At 39.5% G+C, this 23,452-nt stretch overlaps 1 protein-coding gene across 3 annotated transcripts in view; it reads right to left on the bottom strand.

The window, feature by feature from the left end:
* CARMIL1 (capping protein regulator and myosin 1 linker 1) overlaps window positions 1–23,452 on the bottom strand; it is a 325,537-nt gene that overhangs the window by 26,032 nt on the left and 276,053 nt on the right. For all 3 annotated transcript variants that reach the window (XM_061195770.1, XM_061195771.1, XM_061195772.1), the window contains exons 30-31: window positions 5,131–5,197; window positions 4,689–4,885 (exon numbers count right to left, since the gene is read on the bottom strand). In XM_061195770.1, coding sequence (XP_061051753.1) covers window positions 4,689–4,885; window positions 5,131–5,197 — 264 coding nt within the window. The remainder of the gene's footprint in view (window positions 1–4,688; window positions 4,886–5,130; window positions 5,198–23,452) is intronic.

Below are 23,452 nucleotides of genomic sequence, written 5' to 3'. Positions count from 1 at the left end.
CTGAATAGATCTGTTGAAATAAAATTCATATTTTATGGCAAGATGAGAAAAATTTAAACACAAAATTTTTCTCTGCCCGTTTGGACCTCCCTCCCTCCCTCCCCTTTAGAGTGTATTGTGCATTCTGCCTTAACCAGAACTCCTGAGGCGATAACCTTCCTTTTTAATCTTGTAAGGGGTCAGGATGACCCACCTCTCACTTTGTTCATGCAGGTCTGGATTGTGTAAACTGTCAGTACACCATTTGACGTATAACCCTTTGTCTCAAAAACTTATATAACTGTGTTTTGACCTCTAACAGGCAGAAGAGTCCTCAGAGCTTTCTGAAAAACTGTCTCCCGGGTTATAATCCTCAGGTTGGCTGAAATAAAATTTTCCATTTCTTTCTTAGATTGACTATTAATCTTTTTCATCAACAGATCTATAACAAAAGAAACCAAATCCCTAGTTTAAAAAAGTCGACATATCAGCATGACATGCACACAGACAGCATATCAGGCCCAGGTGGCTTCCCGGGAGAGGAACAGAAAATCTATAATACATGCAAACTGTTCCAGAGACTAGGAAAGGAGAGAGAGCATCCCAACTATGTTATGAAGATAGTTGTGATACAGTGATTTACAGTAAGAAATACATATTTGGTCTTCATCCCCATTTCTGGCACAGAGCTCCTAAATGCTTGGAATTTGCTAACTAATGAGAGCCATAAAGGTGTTTTGGTTATGTTAATGAGGTGACTTTGGAACCCACCTAAAAATGGGGGCTGACAGCCAGGAGACCCAACCATGTGATTAGAGGGTTTGAATTTTCAGTCCCACTCCCTGCACTTTAGGGAGGTGATAGGGCCCAGAAGTTCAATCAGTCACCAATGGCCAGTGATTTACTCAGTTATGACTGTGTAATGACGTCCCCATAAAAACCCCAAAGGACAAGGTTCGGAGAGCTTCTGGGTTGGTGAACATGTGGAGATGCAGGGAGTGTGATGTGCTGGGAGAGGGCATGGAAACTCCGTGCCCCTTCTCACGTATCTTTCCCTAAGCATCTCCTCCATCTGGCTGTTCCTGAGTTACATCCTTTTATAATAAACTAGTAATCCAGTAAGTAAGGTCTGGGTTCCGTGAGCTGCTATAACAAATACATCAAACCCAAGAAGGATTGTGGGAACCTTTGATTTATAGCCAGTTGGTCAGTATGGGTAACAACTGCCAACTAAAGATTGTCGCTTGCCATGTGGCTCTACAGGAATTAAGCCGTTAGCCACTGCAGTCGCTGACCTTCAACACACCCAAAAGGAGTTCAGGGTGCAGATCAGGAATGAGGCCCTCTGTGCTCTGGGAAAACTGGCAGAACAGGCCTTCATATAGTTAAATATTTTCAAGAGAAAATTTTATGAACCCAATTTCTTGCATCGTCCCATACTTAAAAAAGCACTACAATCGTTAAGATATCTGTGCTCCGTGACCAGCAGCAACCTTCTACCAAGATGTGTGCTTGACTGCACGTACCCATTCTCCAAAATCACACATATGCTGACCTTCCCCCCACCTCTTTGAGCAGTTCCTCAGAGTCTTTGGAGAGGCTGTCTCCCAGGCTATAGTCCTCAGAAAGTCCCCAAATAAAACTGAAACTCACAGCTCTCACACTGCATGTTTTTATTTCAGTTGACAGTATCCTTTATAATAAACCAGTAATAGTAAAGTGTCCTCTTGAGTATTCTGAGCCATTCTAGCAAATTATCTAACCTAAGGAGGGGGGCATGGGAACCTCCCATGAAGTCGGTTGGTCAGAAGTACCGGAGGCAACCTGAGACTGGTATCTGAAGTGAGGGTACCGCTGAGCCCTTCACCTGAGGGGTCAGAATTGAATTGAATCGTGGGACACCCAGTTGTTGTCCAGAGTTGAAGAATTAGCAGGTGTCGGGGGAAGAAAACCACACATTTGGTATTAGAAATGCTGAAAGTAAAAACAGCCTCCATACCTTGGCTTTGAGAGTTCTGACATCCAGAAAAGCGCATTAGGGGCATTAGGGGTCAAGGACAAGCTCTAGAAAAGCTAAGATCGATTTAGGGTGGACTAAGGCTACTCAATCCATCAAAACAAAACCGAAACGATAATATTAAATGACTGCTGCTACTAAATACTGCAGCCTTCTCACCCTCCTCCACTGGAAAATGCGGACAATGGGGCCAGTGTGGCAGCTTCACAGAGGTGTTCAATGTGAGAGCACTCTGAAAATCACAAGCTCTGTGAAACCATTAGGCAGCATGTTTTCACTGCGAACCCAAGGGAGAATAAGCTGTGCACGTCTCTCAGGCTACCAAGCCTCTGGGAAGATCTATTTAGACCCAGGACCATAATCCATTATCCTAGGACATACCCTTGTGCTACAGAGTCCCTAGGATGGAGCAGCCTGGGGTTTGCCAACCCTGTGAGTCTGAGCTTTTCTGTGGACAAGGTTGAAATCGCTCTAGAATAGACCTAAGTACACTCCTCCACCAAGACTCTGTCACAGCTTTCTTCCCTTCTTTCTCGTTTTTCAAATGGGTAAAGAAAAAAAAGAACACGACGTTCTCTTTCCCTGGGTCACTGACTTAATCAAGGGGAACCTTAAACCATCATGTCACATACAAGCTATACTGCTAATGACCCTCCACAGGGAAAGAGCCAGAGGAACCATTTATTCAGTAACCATGTAGAATCTGGAGTGCGGGATGTTGTCTTTTTCCCCATCTGAAAGGCCTTTCCCTTATTTAAAAAAGAAAAAAGTTTATTCCTCGAAGAATATGTAACAGTGCAATAAAAAGTTAAAATCAAGTTAAGTTGGAAAAGAAAACAATTTACTAAAATTTTTTTCTTTTGCTTTTTTGAAACCATATCAAGATATTCAGAATCAAATGAGAGAAATCAACCAAATACACCCAACCTGGATCTGGAATGAGCAAATGACTGACCATGCAGATAACTGGTTGTGACTTTTATCCATCTACAACTCCAGTCAACCACCTATCATCCAGTGAGTATTGAACGCCTGCTACATTGTATTGAATAAATTCATACTAAGCGCTCAGTATACAACCATGGATGATAAACCACACACCTTCCTACACAGAGCTTATACACAAGGAGGAAAGCGTGCTTAGAAAACACTGTACGGCGAGGGCTGTAACAGGGTGAAAGCCAGGCACTGAGGGAGCAGGGCCTCCATGGACGGTTGCTCAGGCTGTGCACTGCACACAACTAGTGTGGGAGAACGACCTTCCCTGGAGTCGTGCGCCCCCAGCCATGTGGGAGAACAGAGGTAGAGACAGGGGGGGCTTCCTGGGAGAAGTCTTGCCTCAGTGGAGGTCTGCAAAATGAGTAGTTATCCACCTAGGAGCTAAGGGTAGGGGGATGCAGGGGTGGGGGCGGGGGGGGGGAGAGAGGAAGCAATGACAAAAAGGCTGCATCACTGGAGTCCTGAAACAGGATGAGAGTGAGGGATGCAGGGATGCCGAGGAGAAAGGAAGAAGGTGAGGAGCAAGTAGGGCTGGCAGTGGGGAGCTGGTGTTCGGGATCATATCTGGGTTTCTAGCTTGTTGACTGGTGATGCTCCTTGTGGGGCAGGGCAGGTTTATAGAGAAAGATAGGCTCCCAGTTTTGAATTTGTTGAACCTGAGGTGCTCCGGGACTTTCAAGTTCAGGAGGCAGGTGAATATCTGAATATGGAGTTCAGCAGAGGAGGTAGGAGTCAACAACAGGGAAACTGAAACCACGGGTTTAGATGACATCACCGAGACAAATAATACACTCAGAGGCCAGGCAGAGGAAAACTGAAAAGGCATCACTGGAGAGGTGAATAGGAAAGAAAAGAGAGTGATGACTCAGAGGCCCACAGAAGGATGGAGCTTTCTGGGTCAAGTAACTGCTGAGATGTCAAGTAGGCTGACAGCTGACAAGTGTCCACAAGATTAGGTTAGCAGTGACCTTGGCAGGGTAGTTTCAGAGGTGGGTAGGTACAGAATGAAGATTTTGGCGGGCTTGCAGAGTGACAGGAAGGTGAGGGAGAAAGACCACAGGCAAAGACAAACTTTTTCAAGAAGTCTGACTGCAAAGGAGAGAAAAGACGCTAACCAAAGACAGACATGGGGTCAATTGCATTAAGGCTCCTTAGCGCCAACAATTCAGTCCTCTCCTGAGCGGAGAGCAGGATGCTGAGAGGCATGCCGCCTGCATGGTCCTCCCAGGTACGGCCTCTTCTCCGCCACTCAGCTTGTGGGTTATCAAAAGCCAGGGCACCAGAGCAGGTCAGAACACGGAGGTCGGGGAGTATATGGGTGCAGTCCAAAATCAAATGCAAACAATTTTTAATCACAAATCAATTCTTTAGTACTTATTTTCCATCTTTTCACACCCGGACACTATAAAATTCTATAGATGTAGCCTTTTTATCTCACCCACATGACTGATATTTTTCTAACGACTTCCAAGGGGCAACTCTGTTCTAAAGAGTTGAAAACCTTACAGTGTTGTCTTTTCCAAAATTGTTGAGCACCACGTGAGACATTTTATGTGAATATCACACACACGGAGAGGTTCTATTCTCCTGAACTACAAGCTTTCAGGTACGCAACGCGCTTTTATAAGACTCTCCAGGTTTCCCCGGAGGAGGACAGGGTGAGGGAGAGACGGGGCCCCTCCAGCCCACCTACCGCTGCGTGCGTGGACTGCTGCTTCTTAGTCCGTTTTGGTCTTAACTTGGTAAAGTGCTCCAGCTTCTTTCCTTCCTCGGACGGCAAGTCAGAGATAAACCCTGAGCTCTGCTTCTCTTGTCTGATGGATGGGAAAGGCGGGTCTTCAATGTGAATTGGCACTTCTTCCAGGGCTTTATCAAGATCAAATTCCATTTCTAAAATAAAGCAAAGCCCCAGGTTGAAGCTTACTGCATAGAGATGGATAAAAAAGTTCCTAAAAGTAATTTTTAGTCTATCACTGAATAGCAAACACCCATTCACAAATCACTTAACTCTCTTTCTCAATATTTACTCACTTAGAGCATCCCTAAGAAATATCCATGAAGTGGTCCGAGATTCTTGCTGAGGGGTGTTTCACAGTTATAAGGAAATGACTGGCATTAGCAAAATACTCACTTACCAAATGCCCTGGAAACAGGCCGCAGCATTCGGCTATGGATAGTCTTCCTTTTGGATTTAGGAGTCATCTAGCAATAAAATAAAGAAAGTACTTAGACAGCTATTCCCAGAAAATTTAACTTTCAAAGTTTAGAAACATTGTTGGGGGGGTAATATTTGGGATCAATTTTACGCTCAGTATTTACTTCTTCAGAGGATGGTTAGTAACATCTGACAGCCAGACTGAAAAGACTAAGCCAAGACATTTCTAAATGTTTACCACTTTCTCAAATGATACAGCCAACTTCTTTCCCCCAGCCCTATTCAGTTAAATTCTATTTTTATAGCTAAAAGGAACAATGAACGATACAGGATTTAACTCCAAGCTGCACACGAGGATGTTAAAACAGATATAAGGAATAAGAATGAAAGACTGTAAAAATCAGTCGCTAAAAATTGAAAACACAGTTATTCACTGTTCATTATCACAGCAACATCAATATAAGCAACACCAAACTCTGTCATCTTAATGATTTAAGCAGTTTAACTGTTTTGTTTCACATTTCTGCCACAAAAATTTTGATCTTTACATTATGCGCAAAGACCATAGACCAAAGACCAAAGAAAGACGTTGCCATGATTTAGAAGTCTATCTGCTGTCACTTCTCAGTAAGACATCTTTGATCCTTCTTTTCCTTTTAAAAAAGGAGACCAAAACCCAAACCATGGCCAAAACTTCTTAGAGCATTTTTCTAGCATTGGTGTCAACTGTTGATTATGTTAAGTCAAACCTTAAGGAAGACATCAGCTTCTCCCTCAACACAATAACTCGTGTCAAAGCTGGAGGGGACCTTTGTCATCACCTCCACAAACAAATTGCAAGGAAGAAACTGAGTCATGGAGATGATAAGGACAACCACTCAAGTCAAGAGGAGCAGGGCCCGGGACAGAGCCAGTTATTAAGGTCAGCCCAGCATCCCTCCTGCCTCACCACTTGTGATCAATAAACGGATGGATTTTAGGGGTGTTAACTGCTTTGATACTGGAAACTGGTATTCTTGTAAACTAAGATATAACATAACTGAAAGAACTTAGTTTGTAGACTTTCATTTCACTTAATAGATTGTCATCTAAAGCTTTCTCAAAAAAAAAAAAAAATCCACAGGTTGATAACAAGGTTCAAAGAATAAATTGTTTCATACTGACTTTTAAAGCAAACAGCTTTACAGTTTTGACAATCTTATGTCATTTTTAAAAATAATATCCTTTTGCTATTATTTATTATTGAGAGAAAAAGGAGATTTAAAATGGTGAGCAATAGAACTTAAATCCAGACTGGTCTTCCTGAACATAATGAAACTTGCTGATTTGGTTCTTTCAAGGTTTTTTAAAGGCAGACAATCAGAGGAAAATCTTTTTATAAAGCATCGGGCTTTGCAGGTTCAATAAAAATACAACCAATCCAATGCAACTGGAAAGGAATCCAGTTTCAAGATAGTTCTCCCCAAAACAGGCCTTACAGTTGGTTGAAGGTGGTGTGACTGGTCTATTCATAAGTGAAACCTCTAAAACTAATTTTCAAGGAGACATAAACTATCAAAATATATGCTGTGTTTGGTCATGAAAACTTCTTCAGTATTGTATCCACCTTGTGCACAACCTTGATAGGTAAAAGGATTAAGAAGTAGCTTGGGATATAATTTCCAGCCAATTCATTTAGATAGTCACAGATAAATAGGAAAGAAGTTTAAAAATGCATAGAATGGAGAGGGAGGGGCAAGATGGCGGAAGAGTAAGACGCGGAGATCACCTTCCTCCCCACAGATACATGAGAAATACATCTACACGTGGAACTGCTCCTACAGAACACCCACTGAACGCGGGAAGAAGACGTCAGACCTCCCAGAAGGCAAGAAAATCCCCACGTACTTGGCCGTGTGGATGAAAGGCTCTTGGTGCTCCAGCCAGGCATCAGGGCTGTGCCTCTGAGGTGGGAGAGCCAACTTCAGGACACTGGTCCACAAGAGACCTCCCAGCTCCACGTAATACCAAACGGCGAAAATCTCTCACAGATCTCCATCTCAACATCAAGACCCAGCTTCACTCAACGACCAGCAAGCTACAGTGCTGGACACCCTATGCCAAACAACTAGCAAGACAGGAACACAGCCCCATCCATTAACAGAGAGGCTGCCTAAAATCATAATAAGGCCACAGACACCCCAAAACACACCACCAGACGTGGACGAACCCACCAGAAAGACAACATCCAGCCTCATCCACCAGAACACAGGCACTAGTTCCCTCCACCAGGAAACCTACACAACCCACTGAACCAACCTTAGCCACTGGGGACAGATACCAAAAACAACGGGAACTACGAACCTGCAGCCTGTGAAAAGGAGACCCCAAACACAGTAAGATAAGCAAAATGAGAAGACAGAAAAACACACAGCAGATGAAGGAGCAGGGTCAAAACACACCAGACCTAACAAATGAAGAGGAAATAGGTAGTCTACCTGAAAAAGAATTCAGAATAATGATAGTAAGGATGATCCAAAGTCTTGGAAATAGAATAGACAAAATGCAAGAAACATTTAACAAGGACGTAGAAGAACTAAAGAGGAACCAAGCAACGATGACAAGCACAATAAATGAAATTAAAAATACTCTAGATGGGATCAATAGCAGAATAACTGAGGCAGAAGAACGGATAAGTGACCTGGAAGATAAAATGGTGGAAATAACTACTGCAGAGCAGAATAAAGAAAAAAGAATGAAAAGAACTGAGGACAGTCTCAGAGACCTCTGGGACAACATTAAACGCACCAACATTCGAATTATAGGGGTCCCAGAAGAAGAAGAGAAAAAGAAAGGGACTGAGAAAATATTTGAAGAGATTATAGTTGAAAACTTCCCTAATATGGGAAAGGAAATAGTTAATCAAGTCCTGGAAGCACAGAGAGTCCCATACAGGATAAATCCAAGGAGAAACACACCAAGACACATATTAATCAAACTATCAAAAATTAAATATAAAGAAAACATATTAAAAGCAGCAAGGGAAAAACAACAGATAACACACAAGGGCATCCCCATAAGGTTAACAGCTGATCTTTCAGCAGAAACGCTGCAAGCCAGAAGGGAGTGGCAGGATATACTTAAAGTGATGAAGGAGAAAAACCTACAACCAAGATTACTCTACCCAGCAAGGATCTCATTCAGATTTGATGGAGAAATTAAAACCTTTACAGACAAGCAAAAGCTGAGAGAGTTCAGCACCACCAAACCAGCTTTACAACAAATGCTAAAGGAACTTCTCTAGGCAAGAAACACAAGAGAAGGAAAACACCTACAATAACAAACCCAAAACATTTAAGAAAATGGGAATAGGAACATACATATCGATAATTACCTTAAATGTAAATGGATTAAATGCTCCCACCAAAAGACACAGACTGGCTGAATGGATACAAAAACAAGACCCATATATATGCTGTCTACAAGAGACCCACTTCAGACCTAGAGACACATACAGACTGAAAGTGAGGGGATGGAAAAAGATATTCCATGCAAATGGAAATCAAAAGAAAGCTGGAGTAGCAATTCTCATATCAGACAAAATAGACTTTAAAATAAAGACAATTACAAGAGACAAAGACGGACACTATATAATGATCAAGGGATCGATCCAAGAGGAAGGTATAACAATTGTAAATATTTATGCACCCAACATAGGAGCACCTCAATACATAAGGCAAATACTAACAGCCATAAAAGGGGAAATCGACAGTAACACAATCATAGTAGGGGACTTTAACACCCCACTTTCACCAATGGACAGATCATCCAAAATGAAAATAAATAAGGAAACACAAGCTTTAAATGATACATTAAACAAGATGGACTTAATTGATATTTATAGGACATTCCACCCAAAAACAACAGAATACACATTTTTCTCAAGTGCTCATGGAACATTCTCCAGGATAGATCATATCTTGGGTCACAAATCAAGCCTTGGTAAATTTAAAAAAATTGAAATCGTATCAAGTATCTTTTCTGACCACAACGCTATGAGACTAGATATCAATTACAGGAAAAGATCTGTAAAAAATACAAACACATGGAGGCTACACAATACACTACTTAATAACGAAGTGATCACTGAAGAAATCAAAGGGGAAATCAAAAAATACCTAGAAACAAATGACAGTGGAGACACGACGATCCAAAACCTATGGGATGCAGCAAAAGCAGTTCTAAGAGGGAAGTTTATAGCAATACAAGCCTACATCAAGAAACAGGAAACATCTCGAATAAACAACCTAACCTTGCACCTAAAGCAATTAGAGAAAGAAGAACAAAAAAACCCCAAAGCTAGCAGAAGGAAAGAAATCATAAAGATCAGATCAGAAATAAATGAAAAAGAAATGAAGGAAACAATAGCAAAAATCAATGAAACTAAAAGCTGGTTCTTTGAGAAGATAAACAAAATTGATAAACCATTAGCCAGACTCATCAAGAGAAAAAAGGAGAAGACTCAAATTAATAGAATTAGAAATGAAAAAGGAGAAGTAACCACTGACACTGCAGAAATACAAACGATCATAAGAGATTACTACAAGCAACTCTATGCTAATAAACTGGACAACCTGGAAGAAATGGACAGATTCTTAGAAATGCACAACCTGCCAAGACTGAACCAGGAAGAAATAGAAAATATGAACAGACCAATCACAAGCACTGAAATTGAAACTGTGATTAAAAATCTTCCAACACACAAAAGCCCAGGACCAGATGGCTTCACAGGCGAATTCTATCAAACATTTAGAGAAGAGCTAACACCTATCCTTCTCAAACTTTTCCAAAATATTGCAGAGGGAGGAACACTCCCCAACTCATTCTACGAGGCCACCATCACCCTGATACCAAAACCAGGCAAAGATGTCACAAAGAAAGAAAACTACAGGCCAATATCACTGATGAACATAGATGCAAAAATCCTCAACAAAATACTAGCAAACAGAATCCAACAGCACATTAAAAGGATCATACACCATGATCAAGTGGGGTTTATTCCAGGAATGCAAGGATTCTTCAATATACGCAAATCAATCAACGTGATACATCATATTAACAAATTGAAGGAGAAAAACCATATGATCATCTCAATAGATGCAGAGAAAGCTTTCGACAAAATTCAACACCCATTTATGATAAAAGTCCTGCAGAAAGTAGGCATAGAGGGAACTTTCCTCAACATAATAAAGGCCGTATATGACAAACCCACAGCCAACATTGTCCTCAATGGTGAAAAACTGAAACCATTTCCACTAAGATCAGGAACAAGACAAGGTTGCCCACTCTCACCACTATTATTCAACATAGTTTTGGAAGTGTTAGCCACAGCAATCAGAGACGAAAAAGAAATAAAAGGAATCCAAATCGGAAAAGAAGAAGTAAAGCTGTCACTGTTTGCAGATGACATGATACTATACATAGAGAATCCAAAAGATGCTACCAGAAAACTACTAGAGCTAATCAATGAATTTGGTAAAGTAGCAGGATACAAAATTAATGCACAGAAATCTCTTGCATTCCTGTATACTAATGATGAAAAATCTGAAAGTGAAATTAAGAAAACACTCCCGTTTACCATTGCAACAAAAAGAATAAAATACCTAGGAATAAACCTACCTAAGGAGACAAAAGACCTGTATGCAGAAAATTATAGGACACTGATGAAAGAAATTAAAGATGATACAAATAGATGGAGAGATATACCATGTTCTTGGATTGGAAGAATAAACATTGTGAAAATGACTCTGCTACCCAAAGCAATCTACAGATTCAATGCAATCCCTATCAAACTACCACTGGCATTTTTCACAGAACTAGAACAAAAAATTTCACAATTTGTATGGAAACACAAAAGACCCCGAATAGCCAAAGCAATCTTGAGAACGAAAAATGGAGCTGGAGGAATCAGGCTCCCTGACTTCAGACTATATTACAAAGCTACAGTAATCAAGACAGTTTGGTACTGGCACAAAAACAGAAATATAGATCAATGGAACAGGATAGAAAGCCCAGAGATAAGCCCACGCACATATGGTCACCTTATCTTTGATAAAGGAGGCAAGCATATACAGTGGAGAAAAGACAGCCTCTTCAATAAGTGGTGCTGGGAAAATTGGACAGGTACATGTAAAAGTATGAAATTAGAACACTCCCTAACACCATACACAAAAATAAACTCAAAATGGATTAAAGACCTAAGTGTAAGGCCAGACACTATCAAACTCTTAGAGGAAAACATAGGCAGAACACTGTATGACATAAGTCACAGCAAGATCCTTTTTGACCCAGGTCCTAGAGAAATGGAAATAAAAACACAAATAAACAAATGGGACCTAATGAAACTGAAAAGCTTTTGCACAGCAAAGGAAACCATAAACAAGACCAAAAGACAACCCTCAGAATGGGAGAAAATATTTGCAAATGAAGCAACGGACAAAGGATTAATCTCCAAGATTTACAAGCAGCTCATGCAGCTCAATAACAAAAAAACAAACAACCCAATCCAAAAATGGGCAGAAGACCTAAATAGACATTTCTCCAAAGAAGAGATACAGATTGCCAACAGACACATGAAAGAATGCTCAACATCATTAATCATTAGAGAAATGCAAATCAAAACTACAATGAGGTATCATCTCACACCGGTCAGAATGGCCATCATCAAAAAATCTAGAAACAATAAATGCTGGAGAGGGTGTGGAGAAAAGGGAACACTCTTGCACTGTTGGTGGGAATGTAAATTGATACAGCCACTATGGAGAACAGTATGGAGGTTCCTTAAAAAACTAAAAATAGAACTACCATATGACCCAGCAATCCCACTACTGGGCATATACCCTGAGAAAACCATAATTCAGAAAGAGTCATGTACCAAAATATTCATTGCAGCTCTGTTTACAATAGCCAGGACATGGAAGCAACCTAGGTGTCCATCATCGGATGAATGGATAAAGAAGATGTGGCACATACATACAATGGAATATTACTCAGCCATAAAAAGAAATGAAATGGAGGTGTTTGTAATGAGGTGGATGGAGTTAGAGTCTGTCATACAGAGTGAAGTAAGTCAGAAAGAGAAAAACAAATACAGTATGCTAACACATATATATGGAATCTAAGGGAAAAAAAAAAAAAAGAGGTCATGAAGAACCTAGTGGCAAGATGGGAATAAAGACACAGACTTACTAGAGAATGGACTTGAGGATATGGGGAGGGGGAGGGGTGAGATGTGACAGGGTGAGAGAGTGTCATGGACATATATACACTACCAAATGTAAAATAGATAACTAGTGGGAAGCAGCCGCATAGCACAGGGAGATCAGCTTGGTGCTTTGTGACCACCTAGAGGGGTGGGATAGGGAGGGTGGGAGGGAGGGAGATGCAAGAGGGAAGAGATATGGCAACATATGTATATGTGTAACTGATTCACTTTGTTGTAAAGCAGAAGCTAGCACACCATTGTAAAGCAATTATACTTCAATAAAGATGTTTAAAAAAAAAAAAAAATGCATAGAATGAAGATGTCTTCCAAAATTTTTTCCTGTGACTCCTGATTAGATTTTATAAGAAAAAGTGTTTGTGGGCAAAAATAATCTGGGTCAAGTTTCCCTATTTAGCCTTTATAATGAATACCAAATACATGTTAAAACATATGACAATAATGACATTTCAACTATATTACAATTTTTAAATATATAAAAAGAAATACATATAGAATTACATATGAGAGTATATATAACATATATAAAAAATAGAAACTCATTTACAAACTGATGCCCAACTGTAAATGGACCATTCCACTCAATCTGATTTTATAGACACATTGAGAAACATACAAAATCATCAGGATTTTTGATGGCTGACATTAATCAAAGGGAAACCAGTTTGCCTTTCTTGGTCTAGCTTTCTAATGCCTCAAAACCTAGTATACAAAATTTGAATATCAGAAAGATGCATTCTAATGCGTTTTCATTGCTTTCCTTCATTTCATATGCTCTTTACAAGAGCATATAACTTCCAGTTGCATTCTGCATAAAACTCTCTCTGTGACATATCTGTGAATTCTGAAGTTTTGCCATGTTTGGACAGGGCCAACGGCCTTTTGCTAAAATGGTCAGAGCTTGCAATCAGGCTGGTTTCTACAATTGGTGTTAAGAACGCAACCTGATTTTATACATTTCTTTTGATGGATGAACTGTTTTACAATCTCTTTCTTTCATGAGAGAGAATAAGTATGGATTTAAGTATAACAATGGAGAAAAAAAGTGAATTTTATTTCTTCATAGTTTTCTTTCTTTTCTTTACAATTGTTTCTTCCCTAACAGTTTTACAGACAGTGTGGACTTGCTCAATCTTATTGGCTCATTCCTATGATTCGATTACATATAAATCCAAAGCAAGAGGAAATGTAAGAATGATATGATTATCCACCTATGTGTACATTTAGGAACACATACTGTATGTTTCTCTAGAAAGATGGTTTCTATGCACTCTCTTCTCCCTTCTCACACCTGTTGGTTAGATGAATTGAATCCTGGAAAAAAAAAATCTGGCTTTACCATCCAGATTTACATTTACTCTCTTCCCTTTTTGAACCAAAATGAAAGGGTTAATTTTCTCACACTATGTCTTAGTCCTTGTTTACTCTTACTGGACATCTGTCAATGCCTAAGTATTTTCTGATCAGAGAAATCACCAAGTGCCCAACAGATGAAGGGGGTCAGCAATGGAAGCAGAAGAGGTACACACGCCAAAGGGACCTTTCACAAATCGATGTATGATTAACATTGCCAACTATTATTCCAGGCCTAGACAAAATTACTTTGTCTTTAAAAGTGCATTTTATGAGTAGTAAGTAATTTTCAATATTCACATCCTCAGGAAATATGAGGAACAATGTGTTAAACCCTTTAAAATATAACTTTAGAAGGAAAACTCTAAACACAGACTTATTCTGATATCACAAACATCAGTAAATCCCCATCGTGGCAGACAGTGAACGAAATGCATGGCTCTGTTCTCTAAGCATCCAAAAGCAGCACAATGTCTACACTGCTTGGAAATCTTACTGGTTTGATCCAATTTTTATAATGGATTTATAACTATTCTCCATGTAGCTCAATAGTGATACATATCCACTTTTACCATAAGTTAAGGACTAATGTTAGAACCTTATATAAACAACACAACATATTTTTCCTGTTAAACTCATTTTTAACACATAATGCCTAGACATACTAATTTTTTTTTTTAATGAGAGTTAAATTGTTTCTATCACCAGAAAACTAGGATGGAGTAGTTTCCTTGTTCATTTTACCAAGTTTGCGCAAAGAATAATAAACAACACCCTCACTCCAAAGCTCAAGAATCCTTAATTACTTTTCTTTTCCTTGAGGTTAAAAAAAAAGAAGAAGAAAACAGAAACAGTTGGAAAGCAGATTAGTAAAAATCTTCTAATACAAGAAGGTATTATGATGCCAGTTTTCTACAACTCTGGGAAACAAGTAATATGACAAGAATCAGAAATTAAAAACCTTGGAAGTTTAAGTAATCATGTCTTTTTTTTTTTTTTTTTAAACATGAATGGAAGAAGCACTTTTCTCCTCTTGAATGTTTATACCCTCTTCATCAACACTCTGCTTGCTTTCAGGCACATGGCTGGGAATATTTTAAATTCATCGCCTGTTTTGCTAAGCTGAACCATTTTGTAAAGTTCAATCTTGTCTCTAAATTGCTGCCTATTTTATTCAGGATCCACAGATGGATGACGACACTACAGTCTCCTGGGAGATCAGCCAGGCAGCACGGAAGCAAATGGAGCACAAGAATGTAAACTAGTATGGCCAGAATCTGCACAGCCACCAAAAAATACTTACACTTGTACAGCAGAGAGTCTCCATGCAGCAAAAAGAAAGGAAAAAAAATTTTGAATGGAAGAGAAATAAAGCAACAGCATTACAAGAAATGGGGAGGGAGAGACACCATACACAAATAAACAGAAAAGCTACATAAAAAGCCTTCATAGCAAAGGAATGAGGCAAGAATGAGGCCAAACTATTATCCGCTTAAGGCATCCAACCTAGCTTTTCTTAAGCAGAAGCACAATTACAGCTTGAAAACTGCAGAAACTAAGAGTTAGAGATATTACCTCTTCTGCTAAGTGTGTGCAAAATGCCATCTACCAACCCCATAAGGTATTAATCCCACTTGGGAGATGGAGATGTCATCAGCTCTAAAGGCACATGGTAGACAGAACACTGGATGGACATTAGCAAACTCCATGCAGGTGTTGGTTCCTGGGCCACAGGGCTAGTCCCAGCAACTAAGTGGGGTCAACATGTCTTCGGGCACATGTAAGCGTCCCTTCTGGGGGTCTTTACATCATGCTGTCCTCCCCACTTTAGCAGCAGCTTTGAGTTCTCTCTCCCCCTCAGTCATCAGAGCATTTCAGGCAAGGATCTGATACCAGGACCTAGCACAGTTACCTACCTATAGTGTCATTAACGTTGATAGTACCTTATACCTTAGTGGGAATTCAGGTCACCTTACATTTCACATTAAATCTCTAATTAAAGAATTTTTAAAACCTCATTGGTCACCATTATTAACAGTTGTTAGGGCATGTTAATATTCTGAACATTTATAAAAGAATTTTTAAAAGCATAACAAAACCGAAAAAGTCCCATTGTAGAATGTCAGATCTTTGTGAAGATGGGGGGCATCTTTTCCAAACTTCCTGAAAACACACTCTGAGGAAGGCCACCTACTCCATCTACCTGGGGCTGACTTTTTTCCTTCAAGCTCCTTATTTTGTGTGTGTCAATTCTTCTCAATATACAGCAGGATGAAAATACAGGGCTTCTCAGTTTGTGACTGTAAACCGGTGGGTGGCACGCAAGTAAAAGGCTTCCCATTACCATCACCACCATCATTATGATCATCCTCAGTATTATTTGCTTATCAGAAAGGCTTCCATCAGCAAGGCTCTGAAGAAGTCTCAATCCACAGACTTCTAATTTCATATTTCATTAGGCAGTTTTCTTCAAATATACCTCATTTTATGATACCTTAGATTGAAAACAGCCTTGCTGAACGAAAGGAGAAAAAGTACAAATGTATTCTCAAATATTCCCGAATGGCCCGAAATAAAGACTCTTGCCCCTGTCTTAACTATACATCCCCTCAAAAGCTTCCTTAAAGGTGTGACTATGGATATATACATATGAGAGTTATAGCTGATGGTTAAGTCCCACAGATAATTTTAGACTTTCTCTTTGTGAAAGGTTAATTCAACATGACAAGTACTCTGTCCCAATTATCCACCTAAAGGTCATTATAAGTGAAGGTAAGGAACCTTTCAGTTGGTTCAACTCCTAAAATGACAGGCAAGCAAAAAAATGTTTCTATGAAGAGGGAAACCATGGCAACAGACATTTCAACTTTTCAAAGGAATCAAGATCATTAGTTCTCTATTCCTTCAGCACACTTTTTGGAACTCACTTACCTATACTGACTTCAATGTCTCCCCATCAGGGCAAGGGAAGGACTAGTGAGTACAGAGAGCTCATCCTCTCCCGAGAGTATGTCCCATGCTCAAGGTTTTGGCATCCAAGAACTGAGCTCGAATCAGTTAAGGGGTTGTGGAACTTTGGCCAATGTTTTTGTAAAGTCAGGCCTAGTTTTCCAGTTTGTAAAATAAACTGTTGTGAGGATTAAACAAGATCATGAATATAAAGTGTTTAGCACAGAGCCTGGCATATAGTGCCAGTCAATGGCCCCACAGTGCTTCAACAACTGGCAGTGATTATGAACATTAGTAATATTATCATTTTTTCATTTTGCTATTCCCAAGGAGAAAAACTGAGGGGAGAGGAAGCATTTATTAGTAGATTTATAATGGCAAAAATCTGGGAACAATCTAAAAGCCTATTAAACACAGGAATGGATAACTAAAATGAAGTATATTCAAATGATGGAACAGCAGTTAAAAGGAGAAAAAACTTTACATATAGCAACATGAAAAATCTCAAAAGGTAATACTGAGTGAAAAAAGCAAGTTTCAGAAAGATACACATGGTATGATGCCATTTAGGTAAATTTTAAAACATACAAAATAACACTATATAGTGTTACGAATACATTATGTTTGGAACATACAAAATAAACAGAAAGCATCCAAAATTGTGACAGTGGTACTTCTGAGGAAAGGGGGAGAAGAGTGAGACTGTCAGGAGAGGTCAAATGAGGCTATAATTTTATCAATAATGTTTCATATTATTTGAGATTCAACAAATATTTACTGAGCACCTACTGTGCACTGGGCACTCTTGGAGAAGGGGCGTGGGTATAGCAGTGAAGATCGATGAGGTCCCTGCATTCCTAGAGTTCATATTCTGGTATCAAAAAAACACACTGGCAAGACAAAGATGCTAACGTGTTGTCTGTTCAGGCTGGTGGGAACACAGGTGCTTGACATTTTTTTGGTCTGCTTTTTTGTAATTTTGTAGGAACTCTCCAAAAAGCTTATTTAGGAATACTTAAAGGCATCACTCAGGTCACTTGGTGCTGACTGATTGCCTGGACTTACTCTGCAGACACCCCAGTAGAAGCTCATCTGCAGGACCATATGCCACCACCACTGTGGCCACCTCTTGATGGGTAATGAGAAGGGACAAATTTGATCATCAGGTGGAAACTGACCAACTGTAATATATGTGAAGAAACTTTAAAGATTCTTAAAGCAACTCAGGGTTACATGTACCAGTGTTTTACAAGTGTTATTATTGCCATGAAGCGTTCAAGAATAACTGCCATCTCACAGGCACATGAAAAGATGCTCAACATCACTAATTATTAGAGAAATGCAAATAAAAACCACGATGCAGTATCACCTCACACCGGTCAGAATGGCTATCATCAAAAAGTCTACAAAGAACAAATGTTGGAGAAGGTGTGGAGAAAAGGGAACCAACACTGTTGGTGGGAATGTAAATTGGTGCAGCCTCTGTGGAAAACAGTACGGAGGTTTCTTAGAAAACTAAAAATAGAACTACCATATGATCCAGCAATTCCACTCTTGGGTATTTATCTGGAAAAAACCGAAAACACCAATTCAAAAAGACACACGTACCCACAAGTGGATAGCAGCATTATTTACAATAGCCAAGATATGGAAGCAACCCAAGTGCCCATCAACAGATGAGTGGATTAAGTGATATGTATACACATGGAATATTACTCAGCCATAAAAAGGAATGAAATATTGCCATCTGCAGCAACACGAATGCACCTAGAAAACAGTATAATGAAATAAATGAGACAGAAAAAGACAAATACTATGTGATATCACTTAAAAGTGGAATTTAAAAAATAATACAAGTGAATGTATATCCAAACTAAAACAGACCCACAGACCCACATAGAAAACAAACTTGTGGTTACTAAAGGGGAGAGGGAAGTGGGGGAGGGACAAATTAGGGGTATGTGATTAACAGATACAAAGTACTATATATAAAATAGATACGCAACAAGGATCTACAGTATAGCACAGGGTATTATACCCATTATCTTGTAATGACCTACAATGGAATATAATCTGCAAAAATACGGAAATCACTATGCTGTACACCTGAAACTAACACAATGCTGTAAATCAACTATACTTCAATTAAAAAAATAATAATTAAAAATCAATAATAATAATTAAAAAAATAGCTGCCATCTCAACATTTAGGAGCCCAAGAAGCCAAATTAAAACAAGAACTCGGTACCGCTTCTAACTTTTTCATTTTCTTTACCACAAAGCTCACATTTGAGGGAGTAAAAAAATTCAACATGAACCTGGATGGGATTCACTCTAACAAAACAATGTAAATGTTTTGCCGGCCACTTTAGAAATTCATTTCAACAAGAACACGGAGATAGCGATTTGGTGTTCAAGAACCGGCCCAGACTGGGTGAGGAAGAAAAACCATTTAGTTAAAAAAAAAAAAAAAAAAAAAAGCAAATGAGGGAGTTTACCTCCAAGCACAGAAATTTAGGCAAATCTGCCCAAAGACTGAAGAGGTGCCTTTTGGCTCCCACCTCATCGGCCCTCCCTCAGCTTCCATGGGCAGAAACAGCATCACATCTATGACGACTTCAACTATGGATAGTTGCCTAGTCAAGTATACTCACTTTTTAAAACTTTTGGAGAGATAAACTCTTTTTACAAGTTAATGGCCAAAGACATTTATTATGGGATCCTTTATCACACATAAAAAAAGTGATTTTTTCCAAGTTTTTTTTCTTTTTAATATATGGCAGAATTCTTTTTGAAACATGTTAAACAGTATCTCAAAAATACAGAAGAGTGAAATGGAATTAACTTGGCTGAAATAGGAAAACGCCTAGAGGTTGACTCAGGAGGTTTCCTTTAAGTGACCCCTCCCTACCCTTGTGGCCGCAAGCATCCTTGGGGGAAACAAAGTGAACGTCTTTGGGTGGAAAGGATAAGCCAGGATTCTGTCTTGCTCACCTCTAAATCCCTTCAGCCTGGAGAAAGCCTGGCAAGTAGTGGGCATTCAATAACTGGTGAATGAATGAGTGAACTGACCCACTGTTTTAACCCAGCGCTCCCCCGCACTTGGATTTTATAGACTTGTTTAAAAGAGAACATCTGTCACTACTACCACCATCACTTCCATAAAGGGAATTTAGGCACAAAGATAGAAGGGCGCAATCTATTATAAAGAACAGGCCTTTAAATTAGATACATTTACGTTCATGTAAAGTTTTTCTCTGTTGTCCTTATTTTTCCCATTTCATGTTAGATTGATAAAAAACTTCCTAATGGACCCTAGTGGTTCATGGATTTTTGTCCACTTCTTTAACTTCAAATATGTACACCTACTCTTTGCTCCCCAACTATTCTTAACATTTTCAAATTTATCACAAAAATAGTATAATAAATACAGGTATACTCTTCACGTAGATTCTCTAACATTTTGTCCCATTACTTCCTCCATTTTCTCTTTTTATCACAAACACACAAATTTTTGGTTGAACGATTTAAGTTGTTGACATCTTGACATTTCACCTTTAAATACTTCTGCATGAATATCCTAAGAAGTATATTCTCCTACATAACCATACACCTAACAAAATTAATAGCAATTACACAGTATCTATGTACATACCATGGTCCACATTCAAATTGCCCCAATTGTCCCTCACATGTCTTACAACACTCCCCCTGCCCCTTTTAGATGCAGGATCTAATGGAGAATTCACCCACGATATATGGTTATGTTTCTCTCATCTTTTTTATCTAGCAAACCCTCCTTCCCCCACCCCCAATCCTGCCTTTCTTTTTCATGATACTGACTTTCTTGAAGAATTCAGGCCAATTGTTTCACAGACTCTCCCACATTCCATATTTGTCTGATTGTCCCCCATAATTAGATTCAGGTGAACTATTTTTAGCAAAAATGCCAAACGGGTGATGCTGTAAACGACTGAATCACAACAGGTGGCACCCAGATCAAGTTGTTCCACTCCTGGTGACACTAAATTTGATCACTTCAATAGGACAGGAACCTCCCAACTGCTTCACAGGAAAGGTACCTTGTCCCTTGGTAATTTGTAAAGGTACCTTGTCTCTTGATAAATAATAATAACTCTGTGAGGTGATACTTTCAGTTTATGCGGATAAGCCCATTTGTAAACAACCATTGACAATCCTTGCCTGAATGAATGAATATAAGAGAGCTACAAAACTGTCACTTTCTACTTCTATCATTATTCCCACATTTTATTAGGTGCCGTTCCTCTGTAAGGATCAAATTTCCCTTTTTTAAATCTTCTGTACCATCCTCTCTCTTTTATTTTCCTAGTATTACTATGGACTTAAGGATTTTTTAAAATTAATTCAATGTATCCTAAACTATTACTGTCATTACTGTTTTGGTTGCAGGGAGTATCCCAGTGGAAGCCATTTCAATCTGGATTTTGTATCCTTTGCAATGATCCCATTGGATTTAGAGCCAATCCTTGCTTTTTGATTCAGGATATCCTGGTGTCATCTTGTGCTTTCCTGTGCATTTTTAAAATGAATATGGGTAATCCCTGTTTAATGAACTAGATTATGATAATTAAATATTTCCTACCAGATTGTCATCTGAGTCAATGCTCAAGGGGAACCCAAAGTTAGTCATTATTATTTTTACCCTCAAAATATCTAACCAAACAGTATCATCACATTTGTAGTTTAAAAAGTAATTTTTATGCATTTCTACTTGTTAAAGTTTGAGGCGGTATAAATCTTACTGAGAAAATGAGATACCTAACCCTTCCTATGATGACTGTTGGAGAGCAACAATCTTTAATATCTAGGAAGAGTAGTATATGGAAGCCATAACTCTGAGAGAGCCACTATAAATCAATGGATGAAAGGAGGAATGATGTGTAGAGATTTAGTGAGGCACCACATTTCCTACTGAATGCAATATTAAATCCAGCTATTCACATCACACTCATTAACTTTTATATCCAGAATCTCATTTCATATAAAAGTTAAAATGGCATCATGATGTTAGAACAAAAACATTCAGGGAGCTGTACTGATAAGACTGTTATGAAGATCACAGTAGAGTACTATTTTTAAATGAACATGGTTTGTTTCCTTATTTTCCAGATCTGCACAATTTTTTTGATACAAGAAAATTAAATCTTTATCTTTGTCATGTTTTCTCCAGGAAACAGCCCACTTTTTATTCATTTTAGCTAATCTGGCAACCAAGCTATAGTAGAAAGTTGGATAAATTGTCTATCAAACACACTTTTTATACGCTACTGTGATGTTGTATTACAACCAAAGAAGAATGGCTTTCAGAACATATGTATGTAATCTCTGTTGTCCTGACTTAATATTAACTATAACAAACCCTGTCTTGTCAATGACTGTCTTTCATTAACACTTTCCAACATTTAAGGCTTCAGCATCAAATAACAGAATACAGATGGTCAACGGATTCAGTTACCTGGGGAGTGGAGGCCACACACTGCACAACTAGAAGCCCTTTCTGAGGTTTTGCTACGGCCGTGATAGAGGACGCTCTGAAATCTTTTTCAGGGAAGGGCCATTTTGGCCATGCTGAACTGGGTATGGCATTTGGAGATTTCAACTGGGTACAGTTGACCCTTGAACAATATAGCTTTGAACTTGTGCAGGTCCACTTAAGTGGGGATTATTTTTCAATAAATACATACTACAGTACTAGTCAATCCGAGGCTGGTTGAATCTGCAGAGGTGGAACAACAGACATAGAGAGCTGGCTGTACTGAGTTATAGCCCAATTTTCGGGGGGGGGGGTGTCAGCGCCCCTAACCACCGCGTCGTTCAAAGGTCCAGTGCACTCGTGCAAGGGCTGAAGTGGAATGAAGGCTGCTCCCAGAGAATCCTGGCTTGACTTACAGGTACCCACCCTACCGTTCAGCTCTGGTTAGTTGATCTCCTGTCTGGGAGAGCAAAATGACCACATACGTCAATTTTGATAATCAAAGTCAGATCAGTTAGGTCTAAAGCTTGTAGCACTAGTTCCCAAGGTTAAGGCTCCACCTTACCCAACAAGCAAAACAGAGCACCATGGAGTCATAGATAGGGACTGATCTTGAACTTTGGTGTATCATAACTTCATTCCCTCCTTAGCAAGCCTTTATTTTCAGGAGATATTTGGCTAACCCTCAAATTCTCCTAGGCAAGAAGGAAAACTGTCCAACTGAAAGTCAGGGCCAGTGGCATGGCCTGAGTAAGCAGGACTGAATTGGGGATGATCATGTGTGTTCTCTGTATGCAGCTTCCAGAGGCAGACAGCCCTCTTTTCTCAGTTTTTTTTGCTGCTTGTTCCCATCAGTTCAGACACCTACAACTCGAGCCATCACTTGCCCCATTATTTCAAGAGGTGGGATTTGCCACCACAGGTTAGAATCCCTCCCAGTTCACTAAGAGGAAGAGTAAAACCCTGGAGGGACAGAATTGGCCTGCAGTTAGAGACACCACCCACCAAACTCTCAGTGCAAACCCTCCGTGAAAAGGCTCTTCCCCAACCCAACCTTCCCTGGACTTTTCTTCCAGTGACCTGGTCCAGCCTGAAGACCAGGGATGCAGCAGAGAGGGTACAGGCTTGGGAACTGGATCATTTGGAGTTGAGCCCTCTGCTCTGGCTACCCCTAAACCAGCCGTGTGATATGGGGCAAGTGTATTAACGTCTCTGAGCTCTGAG

This window comes from Eubalaena glacialis, chromosome 7, assembly GCF_028564815.1.
Source record: "Eubalaena glacialis isolate mEubGla1 chromosome 7, mEubGla1.1.hap2.+ XY, whole genome shotgun sequence".
Lineage (NCBI taxonomy): Eukaryota > Metazoa > Chordata > Mammalia > Artiodactyla > Balaenidae > Eubalaena > Eubalaena glacialis.
The sequence above is the reverse complement of the archived record's forward strand: the minus strand, read 5'-3'. Positions and strand labels throughout refer to the sequence as shown.